This window comes from Monodon monoceros, unplaced genomic scaffold (genome assembly GCF_005190385.1).
Source record: "Monodon monoceros isolate NGI ecotype Baffin Bay Population unplaced genomic scaffold, NGI_Narwhal_1 Super_Scaffold_3, whole genome shotgun sequence".
Lineage (NCBI taxonomy): Eukaryota > Metazoa > Chordata > Mammalia > Artiodactyla > Monodontidae > Monodon > Monodon monoceros.
In genome coordinates, this window is record NW_021703780.1 from 98798442 (window position 1) to 98816025 (window position 17584).

General features: G+C 46.0%; 1 protein-coding gene across 6 annotated transcripts in view; it reads right to left on the minus strand.

The window, feature by feature from the left end:
* Nucleotides 1–17584, minus strand: part of CUNH3orf20 (chromosome unknown C3orf20 homolog) — a 92074-nt gene that overhangs the window by 46707 nt on the left and 27783 nt on the right. For 5 of the 6 annotated variants that reach the window (XM_029242001.1, XM_029242002.1, XM_029242003.1 and 2 more), the window contains exons 6-10: nt 14976–15096; nt 9246–9377; nt 3488–3611; nt 2644–2896; nt 2242–2302 (exon numbers count right to left, since the gene is read on the minus strand). In XM_029242001.1, coding sequence (XP_029097834.1) covers nt 2242–2302; nt 2644–2896; nt 3488–3611; nt 9246–9377; nt 14976–15096 — 691 coding nt within the window. The remainder of the gene's footprint in view (nt 1–2241; nt 2303–2643; nt 2897–3487; nt 3612–9245; nt 9378–14975; nt 15097–17584) is intronic. The other variant, XM_029242006.1, reaches the window with a different exon arrangement.

Here is a 17584-nt window from a genome sequence, read left to right on the forward strand (position 1 = left end):
AAATAGGGAACAAAATAGGGACTCCAGAAAAACGACCCTTGATTTAAACATATAGAGCCCCTTGATTCATGGCAGAGTTTGCACCAAAGAGCTGAGGGAAAATTACAATCGTCTCAATAGGTGATGCTGGATCAGTTCAGTATATACATGGGGGAAAATAAAACTTGGCCCCTACGTCATGTCATACACAGAAATCATTTGCAGGTGGAGGATGGATATAAATGCAAAAGTTAAAAGAAAAAACTAACAGAAGGCAACTTTGGAGAATACCATCATGTTGTCTGAGTACAGAAAGTTCTTAAATAGGTTACAAATAACTAATTACAAACAAAAAGACTGAAAACTGGACATTAAACTTAGCAACTTTTGTGCATCAGTAGATACCACTGCCAGAGGAGAAGTGGGAGAATCATTTGCAACATGTATAACTGACAAAAGTCTTGTATCCACAATAAAGAACTCCAAAATATAAATCAAGAAAAGACAAACAACCTGTAGAAAAATGGACAAGAGGACTCAACAGGCACTTCGCTAAAGAGAATATCCAAAAACGTCAATGAACAATCGAAAAGGTGCTCAACCTCTGTAGTCACCAGGGCAATGCAAATTAAAAAACATTTCATCATTATAGAATGGCTGTAATTAAAACGATGGACAATATCAAGCACTGTGAGGATGTGGAGCAACTGGAATGCTCATGCACTGCTGGTGGGAGTGGAACTTGAAACCACCATTTGGAAAACGGAGTCTCACCAGAACTACAGGATCTAGCATAACATACACATACTCTACGACAGCAATTTCACATCCAGGCATATCCCAACCAGAAATAAGGACATATACAAAAACCAGCACAATTTGTCACTACCAAAATTGTAACCAACCCAAATATCCATCAACATTAGAATGCAAAAAATTTTTAGTTTAGTCTTACAATAGTTTATTACATAGCAGTGAAAATGAGCAGTGGTTCTGCCACACGCAGCAACATGGATAAATCTCACATTGTAACCTTGAGCAAAAGAGGCCAGACATCAAAGAATACATACTGAATAGCTCTATTTAAATAGTTTAAAAATATATAAATCTATGATGTGAGAAATCATCCTGTTGGGAAGGAGGGTGGGATTATTGATAGGGAGGGGACAAAAGAGAATGTCTAAGGAGCAGATAGATAATGCTCTGTTTCTTGGGGCCTATAGGGTATGTTCAATTTGTGATACACGTTGAGCTATATAAACTTAGGATTTGTTCATTTTCTATATTTTATAAAATTTTTAAGTTAAAACACAAGAGATATAAATCTTATCATTTTTTTCAGTTTTCTAAAAACCTCATGAATCACATGATGTCACTTCCTGCCTTGCAGGTACAGAACGGCTTCCTCTATAACACTCACAAGGCTACCTGATCCAGCTCCTGCCTACCTTTCTGTCCTCAATTTGCATCCCTCTTCCCCCTTCCTCACAATGCTCCACACTGGTCTTCTCACTTTTCCTCACACATACCAAACTTGTTCTTATCTCAAGGTATTTGTACTTGTTCTGTCCTCTGCCTGATGATCCTTCCTGATCCTTCTTTGTGCCTATTTCTAATCCTTCAGCCCCCCCATTAAAATATCTCTTCAGAACTGCTTCCCCGACTGTCTACCAAGCGTACCACATCCCACCCCACTTTCCAGTCATTCTCCATGCCTGGGGTCAGTCAGCATTTTCTACAAAAGGCCAGACAGTAAAAACTCTAGTCTTTGCAGGCCAGGTGGTCTTGGTCACAATGACTCAAAATTTCCACCTTAGCATGAAAGCAGCTACAGACAACATGTAAATGAGTGGGCATGGTTGTGCCCCATTGAAACATTACTTATGGATCCTGAATTTGAATTTCATATCATTTCACATGTCACGAAAAACCTGTCTTTTGATTTTCTTCCTCCCAAGCATTTAAACACGTAAAAAATGGGCTTCCCTGGTGGTGCAGTGGTTAAGAATCTGCCTGCCAATGCAGCGGACACAGGTCCGAGCCCTGGTCCGGGAAGATCCCGCATGCCACAGAGCAACTAAGCCCATGCGACACAACTACTGAGCCTGCGTTCTAGAGCCCACAAGCCACAACTACTGAGCCTGCGCTCTAAAGCCCGTGAACCACGACTATTGAGCCCACGTGCCACAACTAATGAAGCCTGCGTGCCTAGAGCCCGTGCTCCGCAACAAGAGAAGCCACCACAATGAGAAGCCCACTCACCACAATGAAGAGTAGCCCCGCTCGCAGCAACCAGAGAAAGCCCACGCACAGCAATGAAGACCTAATGCAGCCAAAAATAAATAAATAAATTTTAAAAAATAAAAACATAAAAACGACTTTTAGCTCACGCATAAAAAAGGCAGGCAGTGGGGCCAGATTTGGCCCCTGACCGCAATTTGCCAGCCTCGGCTCTAACCCATGTCCCTGGTCTGCCTTCTTCCCAGCCTTATCCCTAACTAAAATAGTTCAGCTCTTCACATGTTTATCTTCTATTTTTCCCCACCCCTAAAATTTCAACTCCAAGAGGGAGGGGCCTCATCTGTTTTGTTCATCATCGCGTGTTTACTACCCATCTCAGCATCTGACACACAGAAGCAGGAAGAAATAAAGGCCCAAGCCCACCTGGGTGTGACCGTGGCCTTGGGCTGGACCTTGATGGGCTTCTTCCGAGTGGTGATCACAGGAGCCAACACAGGCTCCTCCTTCGAAGACTCTCCAATTGAGGATTCGGGTCGGGCTGACTGAGATCGTAATAAAAGGATTTCTCCTGAGTATAAACTCAGCTTGGTGGCGTGCTCAGGATAGGGCCCGGACCTTAATCTGGTCTGAATGATTTCTGCCTCTTCCTTTACCGGATATTCTACGGTGAACAAGCCTGTGAACAGAAGACACTGGTGTCACTCCCCGGCGTGGCCTGGCCGCCATGCCCTGCTGTGAGACTGCACAGCTCCCCCTCCAGGCCATTACTCTCGCAGTCTGCTGCCTCCCGTTGTCTGGCCCAGTGCTCCCACCCTAGTGCAGCTAGTGGATCAGTAAGTGCTAGCTGAATGGAAGAACAAATCAATCTCAGTTCTGGCCATCTGTCAAGACCCAGCTTTGATCCGTCCTCCCCCACGGGCCTGTGTTTCATTCAGCTTTGTGTCCTTTATAGCACTCAATGTAGAGGCTGGGTACACTATGCATCCATGTTGTTCCCTGTGCCTCCAGACTTAAGTCATTTCCATCTATGTTCTTTGTTGTATTTTTCTTTTGCTTTCTCTGCTAGACTGGCCAAGGGCCTCTCATTTCTTCATTCACTTACCAAACATTTACTAAATGTTGGGCACTGGTCATAAAGATGACCCCATACAGGAGTTCCCTGCCTCTGGGAACTCCAAGCAGGAGTGGGGGGCGGGGATGGGAAAACAAAGAAATATTTATAACGCCAGGTAGTAAGATTTATAATTGTACTATATAGTCTCCTTACCTGCCGCCAGCAGGACGGAGTTCATGAACTGGGACACTGTCTTCTGAAACCGCCTCTTGATCTCTGCCAGGGCCCGACTCATCTTAGACATCTTTTCATCCATGCTGCTGATTCTGCGGGTCATCTGGGGAAAGGCCGAGGGGAAGGGCATTGTCACCTGCCCCGCCAGGAGCCGTCTGCCCAGCCCAGTGACCACAAGGCTAAGCCCTGGCTTAGAGGATGTGCCGCTCCTGCCTGGGACCCACCTCTCTCCCCTCAGCCCAGTGAATCCGCACACACTGACCCAACCCACCTCAAACGTCCCCCCCCCACGGAGGTTGGTTGCACTGGGCAGAACTGTTCCTTGCCTTGGACCCTCACCACTTTCTCTATGCAGCCTGAAGACAGAGGTTAGCCCTTTGTGAAGTGATCAGTTGCGTGGGAGCCTGTCTCCCCAGCCAGACTCTGAGCTCCTAGAGGACAAGGATCAGGTTTTGGTCTCCTTTGTGTCCAAGTGCCCATCGCACAGAAGGCACTCAATTAATGCTTCTTGCGCTATGAATAAATGGATGGACAAACGCCTCTCTGGACGTTCGCTGCCTGTCTCCCTCTATCGCACGACCCACAGAACGCTCTTCACTCTGCTGGCCGCTCTCTGCTGAGAGACTGCCCTAGGCCAGGGTTACACAGATTGACTGGTTCCCATGGGCACCAAGGCCCAGGCCTCCGGCCTCAGTTCAGGATTACTCCGAAGGGCCACACTGGCTCCGGAGTTCCTATGGGACAGTGAGGCCGCCCTGCAGTTCAACCTCTGCCTCTGCCCGGGGCGGAACTAGTTCAGATTCTGGAGTTAATGGCAATCAGGGTGTGACATTTTCTTCAGGAAGGCGTTACAGACTTGCTAAGCTACCAGCAATCACTCCCCACATTGAGCTTGCACACCTGCTCATTCCTGTCCTTGCCCTGGGTTCTGGTCACTTTTTACTTTCTTTATCCCTAAACTTCGTCAGCCCTGAAGGCAGGGTCCATGCAGTCTAAATCTCCCACTTCACACAGAGGTGTGAAATAATTTTTCCTCTGCAGAATTGAAGCCTCAGGTGGAGAGAGCAGGGTGAGTGGTGGACAGACTTTCTGAAGAGCGATAAAGTCAGCCATGTATCCCTCTTTGTCCTGTAGGCAGGGCTTCTGTAAACGATGCTCCAATTAATAGCAAAGCCTCAACCATCCTTCTGTTTGTTGGCCCCAACCTCTGCCTCTGGGCTAATTTTATTTATTTATTTATAATTTATACCCAGTCTTGCTTCCCAAAAGGATCTGAGGCAGCACTGGGCTAATAAAGCATTTAAACTGAGGCATTTCCTCGCTTCCAAAGTGCTGTCTTGATAGAAAATTTAGTGAGGAGCCTGGCCGCAGGGCTATAAAAGCTGGGACTGCCATTCTGCCTATCGCTCTGATGGGTGGTTCCTTCCAGGGTGATGGGTTTAACAAGTTTTCCACTGACAGGGAGTGTGAGGGAAGAGACCACCCTACTCCCACCCCTCAGCTTTCCTAGATGGCCACAGGTTTGCTGATGAGTGGGTGACAACCAGCTCCAAACATACACACACACACACACACACACACACACACACACACACACACACACACACACACGATTGCAGTTGAATGGATTTGTAAAGTCCCAGGAGAGAAGTGTGGGATAGCTGGGTGGGCCTTTACACATCACTATACAAATTGGGAAACTGAGGCCCAGCAAGGAAAGGGAAGGCCTGAGGCCACCTCCTAGCTGAGGCTCTCTGCCAGCCTTGAGATTTCACATAAAAATATTCCAAGATGCTTAACCTAGAAGCTAGGGTCAACATTTGGAAATCCTGTTACCCACAATAAGTCTTCATTTGTTGTTGTTTATCTAGTCAGAAGGTTGTAATATACAGTACACCACCCTGCTCTCTCAAACAGAAGAGGTTAAGACGAGGATGCTCTGGGGCAAGTCAGTCTCCTTGGTCAACATCAACAACTATCCTCTAGAATGCGGTGGTTTTCAGAAGCTGTTTTAATGTATTTGTCTGTTTATCCCTAGGCTAGATGTCTCCAAGATGGTTATGCTTTTTGAGTTACAATGTTCTTTTTAATAGATAACTTCCAGCCTCCTTCCACACTGTCAGCCTCTGCAAGCTTCCCTTAATGAGGACTCCACCTTTAGATCCCCACTGTTCACTAAAAATATAATGCGAGCTGCATGTGTGGCTTTGAACATTCCTGAAGCCACATTAAAAACATTCTCAGGCTTCCCTGGTGGCGCAGCGGTTCAGAGTCCGCCTGCCGATGCAGGGGACATGGGTTCATGCCCCGGTCCGGGAAGATCCCACATGCCGCGGAGCTGCTAGGCCCGTGAGCCACGGCTGCTGAGCCTGTGCGTCCGGAGCCTGTGCTCCGCAACGGGAGAGGCCACAACAGTGAGAGGCCCACGTACCGCAGAAAAAGAAAGAAACAAACAAACAAAAAAACATTCTCAGGGAACTTCCCTGGTGGCGCAGTGGTTAAGAATCCGCCTGTCAATGTAGGGGACACGGGTTTGAGCCCTGGTCTGGGAAGATCCCACATGTCGTGGAACAACTAAGCCTGCGCACAGCAACTACTGAGGCTGCACTGTAGAGCCCGTGAGCCACAACTACTGAGCCTGCACTCTAGAGTCCGTGAGCCACAGCTACTGAAGCCCGCGCACCTAGAGCCAGTGCTCCACAGCAAGGGAAGCCACTGCAATGAGAAGCCCGTGCACTGCAACAAAGTGTAGCCCCCGCTCACCACAACTAGAGAAAGCCTGAGCGCAGCAACAAAGCCCCAACGCAGTCAAAAATAAATAAATAGATAAAAACATTCTCAGAAGATGAAATTAATTCTAGTAACATATTTATCTAACCCAATACACCAAAAATATGATTATTGCAACATGTAATCAAAATAAATGATCAATAAGAAATGCTACATTCTCTTTTCATACTAAGTCTTTGAAATGCAGCGTGTGCTTTCACTTCCAGCCCATCTCAGCCTGGAATTGTCACATTTCAAGTGCTCAATAGCCATTTGTGACTCCTGGCTACCATATTGGACAGCACAGCTCTGGACCTCTGATTCTAGCTCTCTAAGGCTGCATTTAGCTAAGAAAACATAAGATGTGAATGACTGAGGGGCTTTCCTAGGCCAAGAGGACATGTTCGGTACATGGAACTTAGAGTGATTTCTCTCAGCTGTTCATGGGGGCCTTCAACTGCTTACGTCCTGGTTCTTAGCCATGTTCCAAATTTCAGAGATTACCAGACAAGAGGTTGCCACAAAAACAAAACATTACTGCAATTTTATGTGAACAAAAATTTTTCTATTATCTATTGCCTTTGGTAAGTAAATGCACATTTTTTAAAATACAAATTGACGGAATGGACTCATCAATCAGCAGTCATCTCAGCCCTGATGGACTCAAAATCCTGGCGTTGTTTTGCTCTTTGGCATGAGGAATGTAGGCTGAAGTCACTGGCGTCTGAGTTTCCTGGGTGCTCAATGAGATCCCTTTAACGAACCCACCAGCTCCCTCAGCGCCCCTCTCTCCCACACACCACACCAGTCAAGCTGGATCACAAACCTGTGTTGATGCTTTTGCCCCTTCCATTAGAGTGAAAGTATTTCAGAGACTAGAGGGAGTGAGGCTTCTTTCACTTCGACATCCCCAGCAGCCAATCTGGCACACGGCAGGTGCTAATACATGTTTTGGGGTGTTTTTTTTGCGGTACGCGGGCCTCTCGCTGTTGTGGCCTCTCCCGTTCCAGAGCCCAGGCTCTGGATGCGCAGCCTCAGCGGCCATGGCTCACGGGCCCAGCTGCTCCGCGGCATGTGGGATCTTCCCGGACCGGGGCATGAACCCATGTCCCCTGCATCGGCAGGCAGACGGACTCTCAACCACTGCGCCACCAGGGAAGCCTGCTAATACATGTTTATTGAATCAGCTAATCAACTAATGAAGTTGAAATGCTGCTGAAATGTAAGAGCAGTGAAAAAAACAGGAGCAACGCTTCCCTCCAGGAAAAACACAGGTGTTCTCTGTGTCTTGTTTAGATAACATGGGTCTCCAACAAATGCCAGCCTCGCGTGTCCCCATGTAAAGGGGAGACGTGGGGCTGGCTGCTCCTATGGGCTCTGTCAGCCCTGCGAGCCTGTTGGCATGTAGTGGCAAATGCCCTCACAGTGCAAACGCCTCCTTCAGAGTGACTATAATTTATCAGCCAAACTGGGACACTTCTAAGAGTGAAAGGGATGCTACTAATAACTCCTGGGCTGATAGGCGTAAACTGGGACTGGCCCCAGGAAGACTGGGAGGTGTGGTCCCCCTGGCTCCCACTCCAAGGAGGCTTCTTGAGTGAGCCAATCCCCTGTGTGTAATGCCAGTGGTCAGTGCCACCAAGGAGCCCATGGCCACCCCAGTCTCATGGTGAATGTCAACTGTTATCTTCCAGACTATAAACTCCTCAGGGATCAGGGACTTTGTCCCCTCATCCTCTCCATCTCTTTCCACAATGTTGACTCTGGACCAGGCACACAGTAGGATCCACAAAGACCCAGTGAATGAAGAACTGAGTTTCCAGACTCCAACATTGGCTCACCTACCCCCTTAGCAAGTGCTTCATTTGAAGCAGTCCCTGTGCTTCAGGGCAACAGTACCTGTAGGAATCACAGGGAATTCCCACTTTGGTAGAGAAGGCTGGCTTGTAAATAAAGCAGTGTTGGCATGGAGGTGAGTCACTGCTGGGAGGGCTGAGCAAGGGGACAGGCAGACTCTACCTGGGATGGGAAAGGGGGTGGTGGAGAGGGTCATCAATACATGGGCAGTTACTCTATCCGGCATCATATCTCCCTTTTCTGGTAACAGCACCGTGATTTTCCTTTATGGAACACACTCCTGCCTAATCGTTTGCCCGAGTGGTATACCTGGGGCTGATCACACCCCTCGGCTCGGGATGGACATGACTACTCGAGCCTGGCTAGTAAGAGCAACACACATACCTCACCACAGAGAACATTTCAGGTGCAGGAAGTAGATGGAGCCAATGATGTTGGTGTTGGCACCTCTACTGAAGTGCTTAGCAAAGAGAAGTCCTCTTTTTCCTGGGGAGACCAAAGCTGGTAGAACAATAAGCCTGGAGAGGCTCATGACCATCTTGTCACCATAATAAGAGAAACTCCTTGGAAATAGAGCCAACAAAGAGGAAGGCAGAGCCAAGAGATGGGAAGATCTGATGGAATCCTTTGAGGGCCTGGATCCAGCCATGCCTGATGCTGCCTATCTACTGACTGACTTTTCAGTTTACTGAGCCAATACAGTTTCTTTTTTTTTTTGTGGTACGTGGGCCTCTCACTGTTGTGGCCTCTCCCATTGTAGAGCACAGGCTCTGGACGCGCAGGCTCAGCGGCCATGGCTCACAGGCCCAGCCGCTCCGCGGCACGTGGGATCTTCCCAGACCGCGGCACGAACCCGTGTCCCCTGCATCAGCAGGCAGACTCTCAACCACTGCGCCACCAGGGAAGCCCCTGAAAGACTCTTGATAGAAGTTTCACAGAGAAGGTGGTACTAAAGTCAGACAGTGAACGATGAGTACAAGTCCATTAGACAGGTAAAGAGGTGGGGCCTTGTATGGGTCGGGGAGGCAGGAAGAACAAAGGCATTCCAAAGTGACAATCCATGTTGAAATGCTCTGGGGTCAGGCCTGGGTGACTGGTCTGTGTGCCTTACCCGTTTATTGTGCGATGTCCCATGCGGACAGCTGTTGGCCGATATGGGGAGTGTTACTGTCTCATTCAGGGAGGTAAAGGTGGCCATGATAGAATCCTGTCCTAGCACCATCAGCTTCATTTGCTCATTCACCTGTGGATGAAGAAACCAGGACTCAGTGGATCCCTGCTTCTGCTGTCCCACCTACCCGTTCCTGACCGGGTAGGTGGGACAACAGAAAACCACAAAACACAAAACCCCTCTTGGCTTGGGCCTAAGAGAGCTGTAAGATTTTTCTGGTTATTATGCTAGAATCCTGTTTTCAGGGAGAACACATAAGAATTCCAATTTTTCTTTGAGGGATAAGCAGAAAAAATAATGATGGTTCTCTACCCCTGCCTTTCCCTTTCCAACCCAAACCTGTAACCAACTGTGAAGGAGACACAGGGATCCAACAGGCGAGTCAGCTTCCGCTCTGGTAGAGTTGGATAGGAGTCAGAAGCCAACACTGTCCCTGAATCTGATGCTGGGTCCACCCAGGCACCAGGTCTGACTAGGAAAGCACACAGAGCTACCTTGGCAGGGGGACCAGAACTCACCCCTCTGCAGGTGGGTGGGCAGATGGCAAAAGGGAACCTAGCCAGGGCCGTGCCACACATGCTCATTTCCCTCTCCTGCAGTCACCAAATGTGTCACCACTCGTCCCCTGAGGAGGGGCCACCCTTTTTCATCACTTCCAAAATGGTGGGATTTCCTAGGTAGCAGTCCCAGAGAAGAACACAGGGAGGGTGAGTTGCCCTTATAGCAACTCACTCCTCACTAAGAACTCTGTGGCCTGGAGTGAGTCCCAGGTCTGCCTCTGGTTAGCAAGCCACTGGACCTCCCTGAAGCTCCCAATCTTCAATATCAGAGTCAAAATGCTCGTGTTAGGTTCAAATAAGATAAAGATTATGGAAGTGGCTTTCTAAATCACAAAGGCCCACACCAAACACGAGCAGATATTGTCAGGATGTGGCAGAGCAACACGCACGTAAGGCCCTGGATGGTTCAGGTGTGCAGAGAGTTATTTATGCACAGTGGCCCCACCAGGGTCTGGGCTTCTGTAGCTCTACAGCCCCTGACCTACACGTGCCCCAGAACTCCTCGGAACTAAGAAAGTGCTCTCCATCTTCACTCCTTCCATTTCCTTCTAGGATTCCACTTGCTGGTCCAGAGGGCCACACTCAATTTCCTCACCATCCAGCCCAGCCCCTTCCTCATTCTCTGCAGCCTGGATGCTAGTCCCCTTCCACACTCTGAAAACATCTGATCCATGACCATCTTCCTGCCAAGTGTGTGACATCTTCAAACTTGTAGATCACTCTCACTTAAGAGAGACACTATCTGCTCCAGCTCTCCTTCTAGAGACTGTAGAACAGAGCTGTGAGCTGTGGCTGGGAGCTCAAGCACTGTGGTTGGACACTTGAGGCAGGTTGCTTAGCTTCTCTGAGCCGGGGGACAATAACAGAATCTTTCTCTGGGGCACTAAGCAGATTTCACAGATAAAATAAGCAAAGGGCTTAGCTTGGTAGAGCTGTTTTTAATTATCTTGGCCCCTGGGTGGTTTCTCTTCCTCTTCCCAATGTCCCAACGATGGTGCTCTGTGAATTCAGCCACTGCTCATCTTCCTGGGAGCTCGTGAGCCACATGTATATCACGTGCATATCATCCCCAATCCCTCGTTCTAGGTGAGGATCCCTGTCCAGAGAGAGATGTCCACTGAGCCCAATTAGCACATCAAAAACCATATGGGTCTCTGAGCCTCTCAGAAACTGCTTTGTTTCCACCCAGACACACACACTCCATGTGGAGTCATCTATAATTCCCTCCTCCTCTCATTTATCCCCTACAGCCCATTTCTGAATGCCACTGATTTATTTTACTGAAATGGCCCCTTTAAAAAATATTACTAATACCCTCCATCATGTCAAGTCTGGCTAGTAACTCCTTAACTAGTCTTTCTACTAGCCCCATCTGCTGATCTTTCCCTCTCCAGTCAACCTTCCACATAAATGCTGGATGGAGCATACCAGCCCTCAGCTTAAAAACTAACCAGCTGGTTATACTCCCACTACAGCTGAGTCAGGTCCTAACAGGCTGATCCTCCCACAGAACTTGGAAAAAATACAAAAAACAACTACCCAAAGGCTCAGAAGAGTAAGCAAAAGCAGGCAGATTTCGAAGAGTCAAAACTTAAAAGGATCAACATGGGATGAGTTCTTTCTGGCCCAAAGAACCAAAGGAGAAAACCTGGGGTCAACTACAGTCACAGAAAAGTAAGGAGAGAATTACAGAAGGGACAGAGAAGTAGAGTCCCAAATGCTATGATTAAACAGTCCACAGCTTTGGCTGATCCCTGAACCATGTGTGAGCAGTGAAAACTCGAGGCAGTTTACTTCCAGGGAAACAGAAGACTGAACTGAGATTTGAGCTGCTGCCCACTGCAGGTGAGACAAAGTTTGCATTATGAGTCTAAACAAGCCCATTGCCTGTTAAAACAAAAAAAATCAACACTCTTCAGAGAAATACATCAGAACTCAGAGACTCTAAAACATAACATCCACAATGTCAGCAATCCAAAATAACTCAACATGTGAAGAGTCAGTGAAGTGTGAGCTGTTCTCAAGGCAACAAATAACCAATCCTGTCTGATATGTCCCAGATGTTGAAATTACCAGACAAGGCGTTATAGCAGCTAACTTAACTATGCTCAATGAGGCAAAGGAAAATATATTTGTAATGAAAGAAAAATTAGGAAATCTCAGCAGAGAAACAAAAAATATAAAAAACAACTAAACAGAAATCATAGAGTTGAAAATAAATATCTGGAATTTTTAAACATCACAGGATCAGCATAACAGCAGAATGGAAATGACAGAATAAAGTCAGTGAATTTGGAGATAGATCCATGTAAATTATCCAATCTGAAAAGTAAACAGAAAAATATTGGACAACAACAAAAAGAACAGAGACTCAGGGACCTTTGGGACAACATAAAAGGTCTAAAATACATGTAATTGGAGTCTCAGAAGAAAAGGAAGGAGACTGGAGTGCATTCTTCCCCTAAAACAATGGCAGAAGACTCCCCAAATTTGTTGAAGGATGTGAATTTACAGATTAAAGTAGCTCAGTAAACCCCAAACAGAATTTATATGAAGACAACCACACGCAGACACATCATAGTCAAACTTAGAAAACTAAAAGAGAAAATCTTGAAAGGAATGAGAGAAAATGAACAATGATTTGAATAACTACAAACTTCTCATCAGAAACTATGGAGGACAGAGACAGTGGAACATGTTTAAAATGCTGATAGAAAAAAAACGTCAACCAGAATTCCATATCCGGCAAAAATATTCTTTCATAAAGACATTTTTCACATGAAAGAAAACAGAATTTGTTGCCAGAAGATCTCCATTTCACGAAATGCTAAAGGAAGTTTTTCAGGATGAAGAGAAATGATACCGGAGGGAAACTGGATTTTCAGAGAGGAATGAAAATGCTGGGAACGATAAATATCTGGGCAGAAACAAACTTGCCACTGCAGCCTCCAAGACAGCATGCAAACTCCTCAGCATGACATCCAGTGCCTCTCACCTCCACCCCCCGACACATACAGCTCTTGCCTACTTTTCTTTCATGAGAAGCACTTGTGAACTTTTAACAATGCCACCCTGAGTCCCAACTCCAAGCCTTTACAGATGATATTCCTCTATCCAGAATGCTCTCCCTCCTTCTTATCTGTATCTATGAGAATAATATGCACACACACTCATGTTACAACTCAAGGCCACTTGTGTTCCAGGCCACTCCTGACTGTACCGGCCCCTGTTGTGCATTTCTGTATGCAGCTCTAGGGAACAGAACAATGAACTAAGACACACTGCTGAAACACTTTAGTGTGTCAAAGCACCTTCCCCACCACTGTTTCATTTAGTTCTCACAAAAGCAGTGTGAGGCAGGAGGGAGGCTCTTGTGACCCACCTTGTATTGATGAGCCACTCAGAGAAGCTGAGTGGTTTTCAGAAAGCTGCACACCCAGGGTTTGGCAAAGCTGACACTAGTACGTGGCTCCTCAGACCCTCATCCCAGAGTTCTCTGTCCACTTGGCCATACTGACATATAACATATGGTGTCTGCCTGCAACCAATTTATAATCTTTTTGGATTGTAAACTTTCATACGACTACAAAAAGTTAAATAGTAAGGCAATAACTCAATACACTCCTGGACTGGAGATCTTGGACCTGGTCAAGCAATAGAAAGCCTTGTGAAAACTACAAACTCCAGAACCCATGACAGACCAACTGAATCACAATCTCTCTAGGGCTGTGCCTGGGATCTATATTTTTGTTAAAGTCCCATGGGTGATTCTGATATGCAGCCACAACTGAGAACCTCTTCATTACATGACTAATTGTACAATGACTGAAATTTGTCATTTCAGTCCGGATTACTTTTTAATCCAGACAGTGGGCACTGGGAGAAGAGAGAAATGGGTGTGGACTGGAGTGCCATGAGAACAGGAAGTCTGAGTAGGGCTTTGAAGGAGGGAAAATTTGGATTGGCAGAGAGAGAAGATGTATTATATTTCAGGACAGTGGGGTAGGAAGGGTGATACACGTTCAAGGAATTGAATGTTTCTGAGCAGTGGTATGGTCTACAGGAATCGAGATATAAGAATGAGAATCCAGTGGTCAACATAGAGGATGAACAGGAAGGGCATGACACAGGATGCTTGAGCCCTACCATGAACTCTAACAGTGCTTCTGTCTGTAACTCTTACCTTGGGTGGATTCTATGTTCTGTGATCTTTCTCTGAATCCCAACCCTATGAGCCTGTCCTTCTCTCACAGCCCTTATACTTTTCTACCACATATTCTTATTATTCCCCTAGATTTCTGAGTTCCTTGAGGGGTATTGTCTATCTTTCTATCCCCTAGATTGGTGATTTTCAACAACAGGTGATTTTTGCCCCCCCCAAAGACATTTGGCACTGTCTGGAGATATTTTTGGTTGCCACAACTAGGAGAGGGGGTACTCCTGGCATCTAGGGAGATACTGGTAAATATCCTACAATGCACAGTTATTAAAAGGATTATCCATCTCAAAAAGTCAGTAGTTCCAGGGATGAGAAACTCTGCCATAGGTAAAGTGACAAGCACACTTAATTGCTTTATTAGTATATTAAATGTATTGTTATTATTTAATATTAGTAATTAAACATTTATTATTTAATAACTCTTTGATGAATAGCTGAACAACCAAATGAATGAAAAAAGGATTTGTGTCTATCAGCTTCCTTTACCTCTCAGATTTTTTTGTTTCACAGATAGTAAAACTATAAAAACAAAAACTGGGGAGACCAACATAGAATTACTTATTGCCACACATAGGCATTAAAAATAAAACTATCAACTACTGTAACAGTTACTTCCTAAAATAAAGGACATTTTAACTATAAAATATAATATCATTAATAATAAAAATAAAACAGGAAGCATGTTACCAAGAAAGGTCAGTACAGCAGCCAACAGTTGCTGTAGGCTGGTGAAAAGTTCACTTCAGTCAGCCCTGGACCACTGCCCATCAACGTGGGAACCTCTGATATTACAAGCTCCTTGAGGCTAGGGCTCCTGTCATACAGGTAGCCCTCTGGCTCTTAATGCTGGACAGCCCAGTGGCAAGCCCCACCTCTGCTGCCCACCCCTACCTTGTATTCCAGAGAGAGCAAAGTCTCCGTCTTGGAGGTCCAGCTCCACTTGTGGACTACGTAGCCCTTGTAGTCGTTGGTGGTCCCACCTTCCTCATCCAACACCAAGACGTATGGGCAGCTAGGAGAGATACATAAATGAGGAGCTTCCTCCAGGACCTGGAAGGAAGCCCCCATCACTACAGGCTATAGGCAGGCAGGGCTCTGAGACTCTGCCCCAGGTGGAGGAACTGTGGACTCTTGCAGGTGGCCCTACTTACCCCACCTAACATGGTCTGATGTCCCTTCACACCTGTTGATGCTACTGGGGAGTCTGTTGGGAAGGTCAGATCTGAAGGAGATGGTGGAGGCTCAGGCCTAACCCAAGGGGGAGAGAAATGGAACGTGTGCCCGTAGCCCAGGAGCCTGAGCATATAAGATCTCAGGCACCAAAATGGGAAATGGAACAACCGTCACATGAAAGTAAGTCAATCCCTCCTAGAACAGTTCCTTAGGAAAATCAGACAAAATCAACATTTGGCTACCAAGAATATGTGCTACCCATGGCCTCTCCTTCACTGCTTCGTAGTATAAAACACTTCTCTCCCCTAAAGAATTCTTCCATGAATCTAGCTAACAGTGAAGATCTCAGTGCTCTGGGGGGAACAAGTGGAGTAGGACTTGGGGAATTTCCCTTCTCATTGGCTATGACATGAATCCAGCAAGTAAGGGCCTCAAAGCACCTATGTCCCTACAGGCACTGCTTTGGCCCTGCCACACTGTCTTCCTAGATCTCTGGACACTGCCTGGTCCATCTTTTCCCCAGGAGCTCCTACTTTGCACCTCGGTGCCCCACTTTGTCACCCTCAGAGATACTTCCATGGGGCCAAGGTTCCCCCAACTGACTCACCAGGCCTTCAGGTTGTAGTGAACGCAGCCCTGGCCTTCAGCATTGAACACGGCCAGGAAGGAGAAGCTGGGTGTGTCATAAAGAGGCAGGTGATGGCTCTCCCTCTGCAGCACATGGGGATCTGACACACGGCGATGTGTCCAGAGGGATAGCTGGCAGAAATTGTTAAGTAGAACTAACAGAAAACTCTCAGAATTCTGCTCTTAGGTGCCTCATGGAAAGCAAGTCTACATGTCAGTGTTTTAGCTGTTTGGTACATCATTCCCAGTCTTCTGCACTTTGCATAAGTAACAACTAAATGACTATGGAACCAACCATGCCCTGGGTGCTTCCCTGTATCCTCTTTCTACCCTCACAACCACCCTGTGGTAGGTACTATTACCTTCATCTCACAGATGAGTAGGATTTCCCTGCATGTAAGGGGTTTCCTGAGATGCAGTACTTTCAGTGATAAAACCAGGAAAGTCCCAGACAAACCAGGGTAAGTTATTCACCCAACAGATGAGGAATCCAAGGTGCAGAGAAGTGATCTGCCTTACATCACACCACAGGAAGTGGCAGAGCCAGTATCTGAACTCTGAGGCCAGGATATTTCTAATGCTGTTAGGCTGCTTCCCCTTCTTACCAATCTAGAAGAGTAGACAATGTCTCCCTGTTCATTTCCTACTTAGGAGGCCGCAAGGAGCACTGGTCCTGACTAAAACAGATATGGTGTGGGCAGCTACTATCCTTTTTGCCAGAATTTCAGAAGTGCCCCAGACAGGAAGAATTTCAGTGATCCTACAATCCCACTCCTGGGCATATATCCAGAGAAAACTATAATTCAAAAAGATACATGCACCCCAATGTTCACTGCAGCACTATTTACGATAGCCAAGACATGGAAACAACCTACATGTCCAGCAACAGATGAATGGATAAAGAAAATGTGTCACACACACACACACACACACACACACACACACACACACACACACACACTGGAATATTACTCAGCCATAAAAAAGAATGAGATAATGACATTTGCAGCAACATATAGAACCTAGAGATTAACATACTAAGTGAGTAAGTCAGAGACAAAGACAAATATCATATTATATTGCTTATATGTGGAACCCTAAAAAAATGAACTCATTTACAAAACAGGAATAGACCCACAGACATAGAAAACAAACTTATGGTTACCAAAGGAGAAGAGTGAGGGGAGGGATAAATTAGGAGTTTGGGATTAATATATACACACTCCTATACGTAAAATAGATAACCAACAAGGACCTACCGTATAGCACAGGGAACTATGTTCAATAATTTATAATAACCTACAATGGAAAAGAATCTGAAAAATAATATACATATACACATATAACTGAATCACTGTGCTGTATACCTAAAACTAACACAACATTGTAAATCAACTATACTTTAATTTATTAAATTTTAAAATAAACAAATAAATTAATTAATTATTAAACCAAAAAATAAATAAAATTCATTAGATGGATTTAGCACTACGCTGGAGCAGTAGAAGAAAAAAATCAGTGAACTTGAAGACAGAACAACTGAAATTATCCAACCTGAGGAGCAAAAAGAAAAAAGAATGAAGAAAAATGAACAGAACCTAGGAGACCTGTGGGACACCACCAAGTAGACCAATATATGCATAACAGGAGTCCCAGAAGAAGTGAGGGGACAGAAAGAAATAATGGTTGAAAACTCCCCA